Below are 13,497 nucleotides of genomic sequence, written 5' to 3' on the forward strand. Positions count from 1 at the left end.
AAACAACGCCTGACAAAGCTGAAATTTGGCCATGAGGCTTAAAAATCGTGTCAAAAATGGGCAGTATGTACCCAGCTTTAATGACAAAACATTTCTTAAAGCTTCATTTGTGTGTGCTGTTTTGTTTTCTTTTTGATTTAAGTATATATATATTAAAAGTTCCCCTCGTCAGCCTACTTGACAGAGACAGCAGGTGTCTCTTTTCAGTGTGTGTCACCACAGCATTGAGTTTAAACAGAACTTTGCACTCACTCTGTTTGTAGAAGACCCCAGTGGTGATGAGGGATATGAACAGGCCCACAGACACGACACACACTAAAACCAGCAGCTTCTTCTCTCTCTGCGTCCTGTCGGGCCAACATGTGGGACCGCGGCCGTGCAGGAGAGTCACCTGCACACACAAACACACCACTGCTTTTTTAAGAGGTTAACATCATTTAAAGACATAGTATGACTTTTACATCAGCTCTAAGTCACAGAAACACTGTCTCACTGTTGATGAACTAATACAGTGTGGAAAATATTACGTATAGTCAAACAGCCTCTCAGGGATTTGATGACAGGTCTGGTTTCGAAGCACAATGGCTTCTCTATCGCGGCGCTTTCAACCCTCCTACACAGAAAAGGTTAAGCATTCTTCTATTGTTCGCTCGCTTCTAGTCTAACATGCACTCATAAAGGATATTTTCCTCTTGCCCTACATCGGGATAAGACAAAATAATGCTGCAGAACCACATCTGCTTTGTTGTGATTCACCTGTAAGCAATAAGAGAGAGCACCAGGGCAACAGGAACCAGTTTATAGAAAGTTTCTCAGAAAACCAACATAAAACAATAACCTCAAGGAAAGTCCAAAGTTTGTGGTCAGAGACTGAGCATTTAAAATCACTGATTGGTGCAGTGGCATAAACCAGCACACACTGCTCCTACAGTTTTTTTTTTTTTACTTAATGTTGCTTTAGTTGAAGCTGCCAAGAGAGTTTATTTCCTACAGGAATGATTCCAAGGGCCACTCACAAATCTCTCTCAGGGCGCATTTAGCACTCCGACCGGACTTTGAGTGTAAATAAATGCCAGATCTTGGACCTCACGTGCATCCTGTGGAAGTCAATAACCGCCGAGGTGTATATTTAAGGATCAGATTTACCGCTATTAGCTCGGATGAGAGTTCCACAGTCACACTTAATATGAGTAAATCAAATGCCAAAGCCACAGTGGCTTCTTAATCCCTGGAGCTCAGCATGTTGGGTTGTTTTGGACCGAAACTGTGTTTCTGAGTGAAAGTGAGAAAATCCCACTGCCAAGCCTGTGCACTTTCCATCTGTAGTTTAGTGAAACCACATTTTATTACCCTGAAATTCACTGCAAAGTGAGAGATGTCAGATTTATGTCTTGAATTCAAGACTTTTTGTTTTTAACTTTTTTCAGGTCAAATAAAGTGTGAGAAAAGAGGATCTGAGCTTCACATGTAAAAGAAAAGGGAGCAAACGGTCAATTACAGACATTTACAGAACCATTAAAAAGTGTCTCGAGCAGTTTCACAGCGCTACTTTTACAAACCATAAGGCATGGCAAGTTTATTTGTATAGCACGTTTCAGCAACAAGGCAATTCAAGGTGCTTCACACAGAACATTGAAATACAACAACAGGGGGAAAGGAAACACATTTAAAACATTAGAAAAGAAGCATGTAAAAGGTGATTTAAAAAAAAGCAAGTGGGAAAACAACAGATAAAACCCAAAAATATAAAAACACATAAATAAAATTAACCCTATGAAACCTGGGCAAATTGGCTTGATTTTTCCACAAACATGGGAGGAAGGCATTGAGCAACTTAAGAAAAAAATCACCCAAAAAATAGCAAAAACAGTGAAAAAGCACATGAAAATAACTTACAAAACAACAACAAAAGAAAAGTAAAACAAACAAGAACCAAAACTGATGAAATTACCTTAAAAACTGCTTAAAAATTATTGTGATTCTGTAAAAATAATTTCAAATAATAATAATTGTGATTACTAGAGATATAGTTCGCTGCGCTCTCTCTCTCTCTCTTTTACACCCATTTTCCCACTAAAATTAGTGCTACTATGCAGGTTTTTAAACGTGGAAAAGGCTGCTTTAGCATGGAGGCCAGTGAAAATGTCACATTGGTTACTTTTTAAAAAAAAACATCTCTTACTTATTCACTCTCTCTTTTAAACCCGATCTGTCACTCTGACGAATTTGGAACAATGTTTGTGCACTGCCTCGGCGGAGATGGGCTGTATTTTGTGGTGGTGCGTCATTGCATCTCATTGTCAAAGGGGCTAAAATTAGCACATTCACCTGGGTGTTGCGTTTCCATCACTGCCAATTGGAGCTGGTGCCAATAAATCACATCACTACTGCAGAGTCATTTGACCCAGGTGTGAATGCTGATTGTTGCTTTCCCATTAAATACAAAAGCCAGATATTAGCAGGTGTTAGTGGGTTTTATGTGCAGTGGGAAAGAGGCTTTATTGTTAATGTTTACTACATTCATGCTGCTGTTCTCTGCTACCAAACACGAAAAGATATCTTTGTCATGTGAAAGACTTGCAATATCTATCTTTTAATAAAAAAAATCATTTCATGCTCTCGATTTCAAATTTTCCTATGATAGCAAAAATTGGATCAAATAGATATTTTTTAAGTTATTGTAACGCAGTTAGAAATTCCTGTACCGTTACATTACTACTTCAACATGCACAGAATTAGGAAAAAATTGGCTGCATGTGAATTATGATAAAATGCCTACTCGATGATTAACTACTGAACAGCAGGAAAGTGGGAAGCAGTGAATGTGTGCAGATTCAGATTTAGGCAAAAATGCTATATATCCATTAGAGAAAACATCTGCAATCTCATGCATTTTTACTTGAACTGGTTCCTCTTGAATTAAGCTCTATTAATGACACTGTGCCCCGGCTTAAACTATAAAACTGCAGCCCTGATAATGCAAAATTAGTGGTTGTCCATCTGCAATAAAAGCTGTTAAAAAGTGAACATTTGAATGTTACTTTTTTGTTTCTGTGACCTTCATAAGATCAGAAAATATGTGTCCCAACCAACCCAGGTGTCCCGTATAATAAAACAGTACTGACGGAAGGTGTTTGCATGTTTACCTGCATGGGTGATGATGGGTAGATGTCGTCACCGGTGGAGTCCACCAGATCCTCCTCGTCCAGCGTGGCTCTTTTATACGTTGACATCTGAAAAGTCAAATGCAGAAAAGACTCTCTCAGTGCTTCCATGTTTCTTTCTCCTCTCCCACTGATGAGAGTGTTTGTGTGTCTGAGGCGTCAGGTTAGAGTTTCCCTCTAAAATCCATCAGGTGGTATCAGATATGTCTGGCTGGAGCGCTTCCACTCAAACAACAGACTCTCAAAGAGTCTGTCAGTCCTCTTCTCTTAAAAGCACTTTTCTGCTCCCTTCAACCCCGACAACACCTCTCACAGCCCCCATGGCTTCAGGCAGTTTCCCCCGGTGTCAAACGTCACAACAGAGACAACAACATCCCCACAAAAGTCCTTGTGAGATCTCCTTGTGGGTCCTGTCTTCCTCTCTCTCTCAGTTTTGTGGCTCTTCCTGGGTAAACTTTTTCCTGGACTTCCTGCTCAGCCCAGTCTATGCAAACACGGCATGAGAGAAGACGGAACTACGGAAAAACAGGAAGGAGCACTGACTTGAGCGACTTACATGACTGGGAGTGTGTAGACGGGTTTTTTTGTGTGTGTGTGTGTGTGTGTGTGCATTCCCCAATGTGGTTTCACTTAGATTTGGGGAGGGAGCTCCACAGTAGTAGTTCACACCCAGTGTCTTCTCTATAGGACATGAGACAGTCGGGGGAGGAGTCCAGAGAAAACGTCCCCCTCCCACTACATGCTTGTAGTCGCTGCCCGTGACAACCGTTACCTGATAGGCAGTTCGTCTCGTTTAACCCCTCACCCACTGAGCCTTTACTGAATGATATAAACACTGCATTTGAAATGGTTTATCTATTAGATGCAAGTACAGTAAGTGTATCAAAAAAACATTTAAGACTGGTAAAATACAATAGAGGTTTAAAAAACAAAAACAAAAAATGTGTCATCTCCATCTCCATCTCCTACAAATGAACTGCTACAATTTTATACATACAAACAGTCTCAAAACTTAAGAGTATCACAGACAACCCCGCTTTTATGTTATGTGTGGTTAGCTGTGAATGAACAGCCGTAACAAATGTAATTTCCTGTGAGGGATTAATAAAGTATCTATCTATCTATCTATCTATCTATCTATCTATCTATCTATCTATCTATCTATCAGTTAGCAAAGCTTTACTACATATGATATTCACACAGGACTAAATCCATTTGTGATGAAAAATTCTGATATCATGTACAGCTGCCCATGATAACATTCCTGGTTTTGTTCAGGAGTCTGCAAAGCATATTTTACATTAATATTCATTCATTAATTCATGAATAAATAAATAAATATCTCATTAACCTCTCACAACAAACTGAAAATAAGAGAATAATTGTATTGTTAGACCCAAAAAAGCATTTAACCAAGTACAATGGACATCTTTTTTTTAACGTTCTTCACAACTTCAGTTTCAGGGAGTCGATAATCCACTGAATAAGAAAACTACACACTTTAAGTCACAGTCACCACAAATGAAATCACATCACACTGGCCTTCATTATCTGCTTTGCTCTTCATAGAGCCTCTTGCTACAACCAAAACTTTAAAGGAGCACATCCCACAAACATCCAACATAAAATTCACCTTTATGCAGATGACATTTAATTGTATTTTCAGAAACCCTAACCATCACTAGAAGAAATCTTTAATCACATAAACAACTTTTCCAAAATTTCAAATTACACAATAAACTTGAAAAAATCATCAAGCTTTTAAAGGTCACATATAATGCTCATTTTCAGGGTCATACTTGTATTTTAGGTTTCTCTTAGTGTTTATGTGTACAGGCTTTAATGTTCAAATAAATGATTTATTTTGCTCACACTGTCTGTGCTGGAAGGCCTGTACTCACCCTCTGACTGAAACGCTCTGTTTTAGCACCTGTCTCTTTAAGCCCCCCTCCAGAAAAACCCACGTTTGCTCTGATTGGTCAGCGCTTCCGGGCTGTGGGGGTAACTGTTATGGCACTGTAGCAGCGATAACTATCTACTGTCTTTATAGGCCGTTTCACTGGAATTGCATTGCTAGGCAACAGTCTCTGCAGATGATTACTTCCTGTTAGCTGATATCATTCACATATTCATTCGAGTAGAAAATACGAGGAACCCATTCAGAATTTTTCATTTACAAGTTTGAAACGATCTGCTTTGCTGTGACATCACAACTTCACGTCCTGTGCGCTTGTTCAAAGGCACAGTTTCTGAATACAGACTGTGTGTATTTCTCTATGGGTTGAGCGTTTTGATACATTTACAATATTTACATAGCACCATTACCTGCTTTATACTGAAAAAAAAACGACAAATTTATCCAAGAAGATATTTGTGTTACTTGATGGTGCTGAAGGTTTGTTCTAGGGGTTAACAGATTATCAGCCTGGCCGCTTATCAGGGCTGATATTTGGCATTTTGATGACTATTTGTATTGGTGTCATATTTTAATGATCGCTGATAGAATTGATTAATTAAAAAGTTGCTGGGAAGTGTCTGTATGTGATGTTGAAAGTCTCAGTTTTTATTAAACATTTGCTAAAGGCATTTAAACAAAGTTTTGTGATGGAGTTTGTTATATTCCAAATTATAAATATTGACAGAAAGATTTTCGATTTTATAGAAAATGCATATCAGTTCCAAATATTGGTTATTGGTTTCATTAACTAATAATAATAATCTGTATCGGTATCAGCCCTGAAAAACCAATATCGGTGGACTCCTAGTCTGTTCACATCCAAATTCTTTGTAAGCAGGTAAAATAGATATTTTGACTGCGTGAAAAGCTGATAGGTACAAATTACTTATAATAAACATACCTATAATCGACTTAGTCGGATTTTGCTTAAAAGAAGCCAAAGGAGTACACAAAAAGGGAGTCCTACAGCTGAAAAATGAAAACTACAGAAGCTTGTTTACATCTGATTTTCTTACACAACAGCACCAGCACTGCAAAGAGGGCAATGATTAACCTCAGCTGTCTGACAGCATGACGGAGACACAGCTCACTGCAGAATGTTTGCTCAACACGATGTAACACACTGCAGACGCTGAAAACAAGAGAGTCCCCGCTCAACTGTATCTATCAGTACAATCTCTGTCTCTCTGCTTCTGGACATTTACTTAATGCTCTGGCTTCACATGTTAACATCCACTGAGCACAAGACGAACCAGTGACTGAATATAAATGTTTACTTGATGAAGGCAGATGAGATTTTATTGTAAACACAACCAGGAGGCAATCCAGAGGCAGATCTGCGCTTTGTTTGATTTCCCGCTTGTTTCACGTAAACACGTCACAGCGGAAAACTCGTGTTCCCACCACAAGCATTCCAGGGAATTTCAGGCCGTTAACTATCGGATACGATGCTGCAAATCGACCCCAATAACAACCAGAGGCGGGATGCTGGCCTTCTCTTGAATCTAAAACAACAAAAGCGAGTAAGAGCATATAAACCCGCCCCGTGCTAGGGTGTTTTTAAACTTGGCCAGCCAAGTCAAATTATCGGCTTATAAAAGGACAAGGGACGGAGGACTAAAGTGATGAGAGACAGAGAGACTGACAGGGAGGGAGGAGGGAGGGACGTAAGAGGACACCAATTGTTTTTAGGGCACTTTCAATTACATAAATGGCTTCAAATGACCTATAGCTGCAAGCAAAAAGAGCCTAATGGGGATATTGATTTTTTTCCCGCCACACACACAAACACAGCATTCGGTTTCCATCACTATTTAACCTAAAATTCATGAAAAAGGATTACAGCTGCTGCACTGAACTGTATTGTACCTCACAAAAGTACCAACAAATGCCCCTGATTTAATCATCTTCCTGGTCCACAATGCACAGCAACAAATGTCGGTATGTGTGCTGTCGCACACACACATTCCTCAGCACACAATCACTGTTTCTGAACATTTTCCTGGCATCGAGGTCTGTGCAGATGTGCTTGCACATGTTGCCACACAGACTGACCCCCTCTGAACCAAATCCTGGCTTTAGGGACAAAACTGACTTCCCTTTCCTGTTACTGATATTTGGTGGCTAATATCAGCTGTTTCTTTTATGAATTTTTGTACCTGAATTATGATTTCCCCTCTATATCCTGAACAACATCATGAAACTCAGAATTACATGCGTACATCTAAAAACCTGACGTCATTGATAGGGATCAAGCTGCAGCCTCAAAGAATGAGAAATGAGGCCAATGTGGAAGTGCCAAAAACTGTAGTAAATCAAACAGCCAGTGGCACGGGCCGGCTCCGAAACAGAGTAAATCCCCATAGACCCCCATGTTAAAATGCCCATTTTTACAGCAGAAGAAAACCCATGTCTACAGCCTGGAATAAAACACGGTTTTTGGTCTCTATTGCTAAATTCAACATTCATGACAACTATATGAGGGGTGATTATCTTTTTATAACTCACTTGTTTACATTTTTTAGGGACCGCTTGAGTGACAGCCTGTCTGTGAGGTGTCGCTCTAGTCTATAGCCACTTTTACACAGTGATGGCACTATGGGGCCTAAATGAAGTCCCCCCCTTTATATCCCCCCCTGCATTTTTACACAGAACCAAGCGATGGCAGCATTGTGTGATTATACACTGCATCGCGAAATCCCGCGATCCAAGCATGACGTTTGACACACTAGGTGTCAAATGTCACAACAGTTGATTGGCCAAATTGTTATTTTAACCATCAGTAACAGCCTAGAATTTCACAATTGGTGCATCCCTAACATAAAAATCTAAACAACTGAGGTTATTTACATGCTGTGACTTGCTGCAATGATAGGAGAGAAACCGTGTGTCGAGTAACATCTGCAAAAACTACTGCAGAGTCCCTGCTGATGTCCTAACTCTGTGGAAGTCACGCTAAGTGGCAACTGGGAGCCATTTAGAAAATACAAATGATGCAGGTCTCATAATAATAGTCTTTGGTCAAGGTCAGTTTGTAAAAAATCTCCCTTTGTGTCCCACGGGGCACGAGGATGCCTTCCCAAAGACAAGCCAACAGAATGAGAGGTCACAATCCCACGATTTCTGGAAATGACTCGCGGCCGTGGCCCTTGAGCGAGGCTGTAAACCACAATCATGCGTCAGTAATTCGTCACTGATCCTGCAAACCAGCCGATTATTTGTAGTGCAGGGGCATTCTTCCAAGAATAACTGGAGCATGTTTGTGTTTGGGATTGGGTGCTGCTTGAACTGTAGTGTACAGTGATGGACAAGTTTGTTTCTGAAGAGAAAATTGAGAACAAAAGAAGAATCTAAGGAAGAAAAGTAGAGTGAAACATGAAGCTGAAAAGATATAAGTGGAAGGAAGGAGGCTACAGGTGGTTTACAGGCGAGTTTGACGTAAGCTGGCAGTAAACACATTTTGCATCTGCGGAGAGGCGGCTCAGTTAACCACTGTGGTAAGCCTGTCCGATGCAGAGGCTAGATGTGGTTGGAGACTGCAGAGAAGCAGTAATTAAAGACCACAGGCCCAAAACAATCTAAGTGACAATCTAGGCCTCAAACTCTGTGTGACAAGTGAGCTGACCTCTGTGATTTGAGTTAAGTTTCCACTGAAATACAACTTCTGGTTTTCAGTAGTGTAACTTCTTTGTCACACAGAGGCGATGCAACCACAGCAGAACAAAACTCCCTCTTCAGGCTTAAAGCTAGGGTAGTTCGTTTAATTTAGGTGTCACTGGCCAAAAAAACCTCACAATTAACTTTGAGTACGTATTAATTCAAGTGGCCTGAGACTTCTGTGCCTCTGGTTGGGCTTTAAGGGAGACTTTGTTAAGGGAGACTTTGGACAATTACAGGTCTTGAACTGCCCTTGAACAGTAGTACTAGGCAGCACCGATCAAATACGTATCCAGATTATTTTACTGCATTGCCTATTTATTGCCTCAAATGTTTTCATAAACATACTTTAGTATACTGTTTAGCTGTAAAATGGGACATTTTTGTGACCTGGCCAGTTGCTGGTTCTTTGTTTTGGCTTGAACACGTTCAACATGGCAGACGGGTGCCAAACTTTGTTTTCAGCTAAACAGTACACTAAAATATGTTTCTGAAAACACCTGAGGTGAGAAATAGGCAATTAAGTGACAGAATCACGACAGCATATACCTGCCATGTAAAGTTAAAGCTCCCAATTTATGCACATGTACCTGTCGACGAACGATCTCAGTGCACACACTTTATCTATGAAATAGACAAAAAAATCATCCATCAGCCCCTGCAGACTGTGGACAATAAAAATTTGTTTGAAAGCTATAGAGAACCAACAAATGTCCCCCCCAAAAAACTGAAAAGTCTTTTTCTGCAAAAACGGGTCAGTCCAAGTTTTAAATCAATCTCTCTCCCTCTTTGGCATTTTGCCAGTTATCTGTATCTGTATTTTATTTTAATTTTTAGCAGATAAAATTGATGAATTACAAAGTGCAAACTAAGTGTCAGCATGGGAGAAACTTTTACTTTGTAAAACCACAGGGAGCTATTTATATTTACTCATTGTTTAAATTTTCACTGAACTTTAAAAAAAAGTTGCTGATAACTTGCTGTATATGATGTTGAACGTTTCACTTTTGATTAAACATTTGCTGAAGGCATTTAAACAAAGCTTTGCGTTGGAGTTTGTTATATTCCAAAATTGTACATATTGACTGAGAGATTTTTATTTTTATTGTAAATGCATATTGGGTCCAAATATTGGTTGCTGGTCTCATTATTTACTAATAATCTGTATCAACCCAGAAAAAACAGTATAGGTTTAATAGTTAATTCTGGCTGAAGAAAAAAGGCACTGACCTTAGGAAATCGACGCCTGGCTCTGTTTCAACTGAGCCTGATGACACCTGAACAAACTTCCCGATGAATGTGTGCGCAGCTTTAGCGCCTCCTCAACTCTAATTAGCTGTTTTCATTCATGTGCGGTGGATTCTTGCAAAAGTTATCAGAAGCACTAAAAGGAGCAAGAGAAGCACGTCTTTCCTTTTTTTTTTTTTTTTTACATATGATCATCTTTGCTTCAAAAAAATCACCTACTGTAGCTTTAAACCAGTTAACCCCTTTTCCCAAAGGACAACTGAGGGCTGGAAAACATTCCAGAAATACCACGCTGCCAAATGTAAACATGACCACACTTCTTACTATAACAAGATCAAGCAGGCAGAGTACAAACAGTTTGGTCTGAGCCAACATTATCGCACCTGAAGGTAAACTGGCTGCACACACTGCAGATGTGTTATGCATGAGGTTGTTTGGACACAAGCCGCCATGTACTGTCCTTGACCTGAACACGAAGTCTTGACCTTGCGCTATGTACAGTATGTGCTTGTGTTTGTAAGCTGACTGTACGTCCACAAGTCAAATGTAGCAAACAAACAAAAAGGGATGATGACTAAACATTCATAAATCAGCTCTTCAGCTCTTTTTCTTTTGTCCCCTGTGTTTCTGTGTTTCTTCAGTCCCCTGTGTTTCTGCCTGAAGGCCACAGATAAGACAAAGCCGTCTCTGGCTTTTAGCGCCTGACCTCTGATTTCAGGACAGCCCTGGAAATGTCTTTCTTTTCACAGCACAGAGACATTTCCTTTGCAGAAAACACCCTGATAATGAAGTGTTAACCTAAAAAAAAAAGGTTTCTTTACCAGGCAATCAGCTTTTCCGTGCTCCGGAGTAGGATTTTTAAACTAAGCTGAGGGACTTTTACCAGAATCCTGACACATTTGGTTTATTTTTAGTCCTGCATGTGCACTGTGGTGCTTTGAAAAAAAAAAAATAATAGAGAGCTTGCATTTTCTTTCACATGGTTATTAATATGCAGCTCTGAAATTCTTCAGATTCCTGCTTGACGGAGGACTCGCTGTCATTTTTATGTGCACATTTCAGGAATTCTGACGTATGTGCGACGATCAAATATCACCCAGTCAGGTTTTGTGTCGCCGTAATGCACTGTCGACTGCAAGTTTTATATTCAATCTGCTCTACTAGGGATGCACAGCACAACAAAACATACCATGATTCTCTCTATTTGCATCACTTGATGATATACTTTGAAATAGCAGTAGATTATGTGATTTTTTACATACCCGAAACATACTTTAAGAACCCCTACATTTGACTTTATTCCCCATAAGGTCAGGTTATAGGAGTGGCACATGGAAGCTTGATTACAATGCCAAGGCACGGGCAGATAACAGGAGATTACCTGTTCCTGCTGTTGTTATGACGCCCTGCAGCTCTCTCAAGATCACACCTAGGTAATGAATAACTGCAGAGCACACCAAGCATCCCCGAGTGCCAAACATCAACAACCTTGTAATGTTATTAAATCTATCAATCACTCAAGCATTAGCTTGTGCAATTAATGATCTCTGTCCCTCATATTTCATGTCTGCGAAATAAAAAAGCAAGAAATCTAATAACATCCAGCTGGGTTTGAATTTGTTGCACCGTATTTTGTTATTTGTGACTGCTTCGGCAGTTAGACCACATAAAGAACAACTAGTCCTCAATTAAAAGGGTAAAGAAATGATTCAGAGGAAGAGGGAACAAAATATCTGCGTGTGATAACAAGAGACTTCCTGTCCAAATGATTGTGACGCAATCTATATTTTGGCAATGACTTGGCTTTAAAGGAATACTTCAGCTACAAAATTAACATGCGTAAATCAGTTAGTCATGTGGTGTTACTTCAAATTCATGAAGACAACTTCTTGACTTCTTGTCTGACTCCATGGAAAAAAAGGTGAAAATTTGGAGTTTTTTGATTGATTGGGGACCACTTTAACAACAGCACAACTATATCGAAACATCAGTTTACAAACTCACACGACTGATCACATTCTCATTTATCTAGCTGTATGCTCAGTGCTTCCCAAACACGTGTTTTTGCTGAAAAGAACTTAACAAAAAAGAAAAGTATACAAACTTACAAACATAAATGATCCACATAATAGAAAACAAGACAACAAAAAGCCAAATTAGACAGATAAATACAACAATATTTAGAATATTACCTTAACAAAAACTAAATATAGTAATAATAGCAAAACCTGGTGCCATTCAGCAGGGACTTTAGCTAATAGACTGGAAAATGAAGGTTTATTTCTAATTTTTGGGCCTCAGGTACTCTCAAATGTATCCTGCAGACTCAGTCGATTGTTTCAAAGTCTCTTCAGATATATTCCTCAAACTAGTTCCCTAAGCAACCTAAAGAAACAAGGAGCTCTGGTATCCTTCCATCCTCTTTAAACAGCAGGCTCTTCTGCACAATATGTTGCAATGCAAAGGCAATTAATGCATTAAGTCAAATGCTTCTGTCATAACTGATAGAAAACAAAGAGAATATATGCTGCCAAAAAGAGACAAATCACACAAAATCACAAGATATGACCTAGAGGACCTTTTGCAAAGATATATCTGTCACAGATATTAGATATAAACAAATAATTTTATGGATGAAGTATTTTTTAATAAGTTACAGAATATTTGCCAATATGCAAAAGCTGTTTCTACATTGATTGCATTAATTTCCTTTTCCTGTGAAGCACTTTTTAACTTCTGCTTTAAAAAATGCTACATAAATCATATTTGCCTGCTTGCTACAATATATATTTTTTCTCCCTTACAACTGATTAACAGGATGATCCCTGATCCCTGTGTTATGGGTGGGCTTGTGTTGCCAAGTACGACATAAGCAAAACACTGAAAATATACATCTGTTACTGAGTTTCCAAGTTGTTTCACGTTCAAAGTTTGTTTTGATTGATGTCCTCTTTCATGCAGTTGCTTACAATCTGCTCCACTGTGAACCCCAGATAATACATGAGCTCATAGGAATCTAAACTAACATTTAAACAGTGACAGTAAATATTATTTCAAAGCCACTGCCATCAGTAAATCAAGCAAAACAAACATGCAACTGTGTTGTGGCTACAAACTAATTTTAAGGCATAAGATGTGGTTTTGGTTGCAGCTGGTGGATTTCTTTAACATAAAGGATAAACTGTTTTACAGCACCCTGAATAATATTTACATGTAGCCTGTGAGGTGGAGGAGGGGTCATTTGATGTTGGCTGTAAGTTTTGACTCTGAGTGCATGTGATTGGGAAACTTCTGCGTGTTAAAAATCAGTTCGAGTGGAAGAGGACAAAGGTTTGTGAAATAACTATGTAAAAAAAAAAATTTAGGAAGCCTGAAAAAACTGCAAACATATCTTATACTGACAGCTTTATATACAGTAGTAAAACTTTACGTCCCTGTGGGCACAAAACACCGACTTTTAGCAGATTAACA

The 13,497-nt window shown here is 39.2% G+C and overlaps 1 protein-coding gene across 2 annotated transcripts in view; it reads right to left on the bottom strand.

Moving 5' to 3' along the window:
• ece1 (endothelin converting enzyme 1) overlaps window positions 1-13,497 on the bottom strand; it is a 37,491-nt gene that overhangs the window by 23,542 nt on the left and 452 nt on the right. Inside the window, exons 2-3 of one of the 2 annotated variants that reach the window (XM_042509327.2) lie at window positions 3,147-3,233; window positions 253-391 (exon numbers count right to left, since the gene is read on the bottom strand). In XM_042509327.2, coding sequence (XP_042365261.2) covers window positions 253-391; window positions 3,147-3,233 — 226 coding nt within the window. Of the gene's footprint in view, window positions 1-252; window positions 392-3,146; window positions 3,669-13,497 lie in introns of those variants that run through there. The other variant, XM_042509318.2, reaches the window with a different exon arrangement.

Source organism: Plectropomus leopardus, chromosome 2, assembly GCF_026936395.1.
Source record: "Plectropomus leopardus strain MGB_pleo_1.0 chromosome 2, ASM2693639v1, whole genome shotgun sequence".
In the NCBI taxonomy this organism is placed as follows: domain Eukaryota; kingdom Metazoa; phylum Chordata; class Actinopteri; order Perciformes; family Serranidae; genus Plectropomus; species Plectropomus leopardus.